At 71.5% G+C, this 3260-nt stretch overlaps 1 protein-coding gene across 1 annotated transcript in view; it reads right to left on the bottom strand.

Moving 5' to 3' along the window:
* Positions 1-2964, bottom strand: part of H696_01951 (hypothetical protein) — a gene marked incomplete at its 5' end in the record, with an annotated part of 15523 nt that extends 12559 nt beyond the window's left edge. Inside the window, 2 exons of the mRNA XM_009495854.1 lie at positions 76-2648; positions 2753-2964. Coding sequence (XP_009494129.1) covers positions 76-2648; positions 2753-2964 — 2785 coding nt within the window. The remainder of the gene's footprint in view (positions 1-75; positions 2649-2752) is intronic.
* Positions 2965-3260: the final 296 nt, after the last annotated feature.

Here is a 3260-nt window from a genome sequence, read left to right as displayed (position 1 = left end):
GCTCCGGCGATGGGGGGGCCGATGTCTGCGTCTGGGCAGTGGCCCGCTCCGGCGATGGGGGGGCCGATGTTTGACTCCAGGTGGCGATCTGCTCCGGCGAGGGTGGGCTTGATGGTGGGATCGGCGACCCCGGCGGCGAAGCCTGTGCCCAAGCGGTGACCTGCTCGGGCGAGGGGGGCGCCGATGTCTGACACCATGTCGACGCCCGCCCGGGAGAGGGCGGCGCCGATGTCTGGGCCCAGCTGGACACCTGCTCGGGCGAGGGGGGAGCTGGCATTGGATCCGGCGAAGCCGGTGCCGAGGTTTGCACCCAGGCAGCCACCTGCTCGGGAGAAGCCAGGCCGGGGGGGGTGGACACCGGCGAAGGGGGGGCCGAGGTCTGGGTGAAGGCATCCAGAGCCTGCACCAGAGCATTTGGCCCCGGCGAAGGGGGACTCGACGTTTGCACCGCCACATCGGCCAGCTCCGGCTGGCTGGCGGGAGCCCGGGGCATTGGCTCGGGTGAGGGGGGCCCTGAAGTTTGGACGCCCACGTCCAGGGACGCATGCAGTGCGGCGGCGGGCCCGGGACGTGGCGAGACTGGCACCGGCGAGGGCGGCCCAGATGTCTGGATCCCGGCATCTTGCGCGGGGGAGCCTGGGCCCGAGGTTTGTATGGCCACCTCATGCGCCGGCCAGCCGCCCGGGGGCCATGTGTCGAGCAGGGGGCTTTGAAACTCCACCGCCAGCGGGTGGCCCTCGGCCAGGACAACCGGAGCCGGAGGCGCCACCAAGGCCGAGGCCATCTGCCGGCCGGGGGGCGACATGCTCGGGCTCACGGGCGACCGGAAGGACGCCGTGGTGGCAGGCGACCCCGTCATGCCCGGCAACGAGGTGGTGGTGGTGGTGGGACTGGCCGGAGGCGAGGTCAAAGAGGCTGCCCATTCGGCTGGAACATCTGCCAGCATGATGGGAGGCGTGCTGGCCAGGGCTTGGCCTTGGGTTAGGGGCGTCCAGCTGGCGGGAGCGTCGGCCAGCATGGCGGGGAGATCCTCCGGGCCTGGGGGCTGGTGAGGTGTGGCTGTGTCCGGCCCATCTGCCGGGGGGGCTGGCGGGCCGGGGAGCCCGGAGCCGGCCTCCGGGGCCGAAGTCACCACAGGGGTGTACTCGGCCGAAAGGGGCCACCCGGGAAAGCCGGCCGACTGGGTATCTTGCGGTGGGCGCGGTCCGGGTGCCGGCGACCAGCCCGGTGCCGAGGACCAGGCGGAGGCCATGGGACTCGTGGCAACGGACGTCCGAGGCGACTCGGGCGAACTGGCGACCGGGCCATTTAGCCCGGAAAGCAGGGGGGGGGATTCGTGCAGGGGGTCACTTGAGCTGGCCCCGGAGGGAGGTGTCCCAGAAAGTGGGGCCATGTCCACCTCACTGCCTGCGGGTGGCCCTTCGGGAGGAGGGCCACTCGGACTGGCCACACCGGGGGCCGCTACCGGGGAAGGCTCATGGCTCATGGTAGGTGGGCTTCTGGCGTGAATGGGCGAGGCATGCGCCTGAGGCACGGGCGGGGGCCGCGGCGGCAGGACGAACGTGTCGGCATCCAACTGCCGGCAGGCCTCCTGAAGCAGGCCAACCAACTGGCGAATCTGCTGGTCCTTATACTGGCGGCCTGGAGCTGGTCGACGCTGGCGGCCAGCCACCATGCCGGACGTGGCATGCTCGAGGGATGTGGCCGGCACGGCCGTCTCCACCGCCGCCGCCGCCACGGTAGGCGACGACCGGTCGGATGGCGTGGGGACGGGAGGAGCGGGCTGGCCACCGGCCGGGGTATAAGCCGGGGCTGCCAGGCCCAGGGTGTTGAGGGGAATCGCACCAGGGGGATCCGCATGGCCAGACGGTGCAGCGGGCAAGCCAGCAAGGGGAGTAGGCCCTGCCGGAGGGGCGTCAAGCATGGCGCTGTGGACATTCGTGGCCGGTGGAATGGCCGGGACGGACCCAGCAGACACACTTGTCGCCGTGCTCATGACCGATGGTACCGGTGCCGAGCGGGGCTCGGGGGCTCTCGAGACGGCAATGCCCGCGGAGACCAGGGCTGATGAGATTTCTGGCTGACTCGCCGTTGCGGCAACCACCGGGGGGCTGGCAGAGGGCCCGGGAACAGGAGAATCAACCCCCGACGCTGGGAGGCCCGGGCCGATCGCAAGGCCGGCAGGCGCAGCAGCAGCAGCAGCAGGCGCAACCGGGCCGGGGGGGCTGGCGGTACCGGGCGGGACAAGGCTCGCCACCAGTGCAGGCGAGCCGAGTGCCGGAGAAGGCGATCCGGGCGGGGGCTCGGCGAAGGGGCCCCACTCGGGCGAACTGGCCGGTGCCGCATCGGTCCCCAGGGCCACCGGGTCCAGGTCCATGCCGACGGCTCCGAAGGCGGCTCGTGCTCCGGAGGGGAACATTGCCCTGGGGGCCGGGAGAGGCGGGCTGGCCGGCATGGGGATGGGCGTCGCCAATGCCGACGCCGACGTCGACGATGCTGCTGCTGCTGCTGCTGCTGCTGCCCGGATTTGGTGGGCTTCGAGCTCGGCAATGCGTCGCTGAGCGAGACGCAGGACCTCCGGCACGGAGTCGGCCCAGAAGTGGTTCTCATCTCGGAAGCGTGAGATTTCGGCCTGCTGCTGGGAGATGCTGTTGAAGGTGCGGCCCGGGGGCAGGGAGGCAACCGAGAGAGGTGAGAGGCGGGCGCTTTGCGGGCGGGCAAGGTTAATCGCGGGGGAGGCCAGCGGACGCACACTTCCCGCAGCTGGGACGCCAGGGCCATCTGGCCGAAGAGCCGCGCTCGAAGGGCCTGGATCTCGGCCACCGCCGCGCGAGACACCCCGGTCCCGAGGACCGGCGCCCGTGGTGAGACTGGTCCGACAGCCGGCAGGGCCTCCGGGTATGTTTGCCAGAAGGCGGCATCCTCGTCGGCCAGGGGTGGGCGCTGCGACGGGGAGCCCGGCATCGTCAGGTGACGGGCGCAAGGGCGCCCAGCGAGTGAAAAGCCCCAAGCGGAATAGAGGGGGGGGGGGGGGGGGGGGGGGGGAGAGGGCGGGGGAGAACGGGTGGTGCGGAACGGGGGCGGGAGACGGGGAGGGGGGCGGTGTCCAGGCTCACCCGGAGAGCATGGTGGCCACGCAACGAAAGAGGGAGAGAGAGAGAGAGAGAGAGATGGAGAAGTGGGGCGACGAGGGGGAGAGGGCGGGCGATGAGGAGTGCGCGTGGCGCTGGGTCGCTGTGGTTAAATGTCCCAGGCCGGCA

Source organism: Fonticula alba (genome assembly GCF_000388065.1).
Source record: "Fonticula alba strain ATCC 38817 unplaced genomic scaffold supercont2.3, whole genome shotgun sequence".
Lineage (NCBI taxonomy): Eukaryota > Rotosphaerida > Fonticulaceae > Fonticula > Fonticula alba.
Note: the sequence above shows the minus strand (reverse complement) of the source record. Positions and strands in the feature narration are given on the sequence as shown.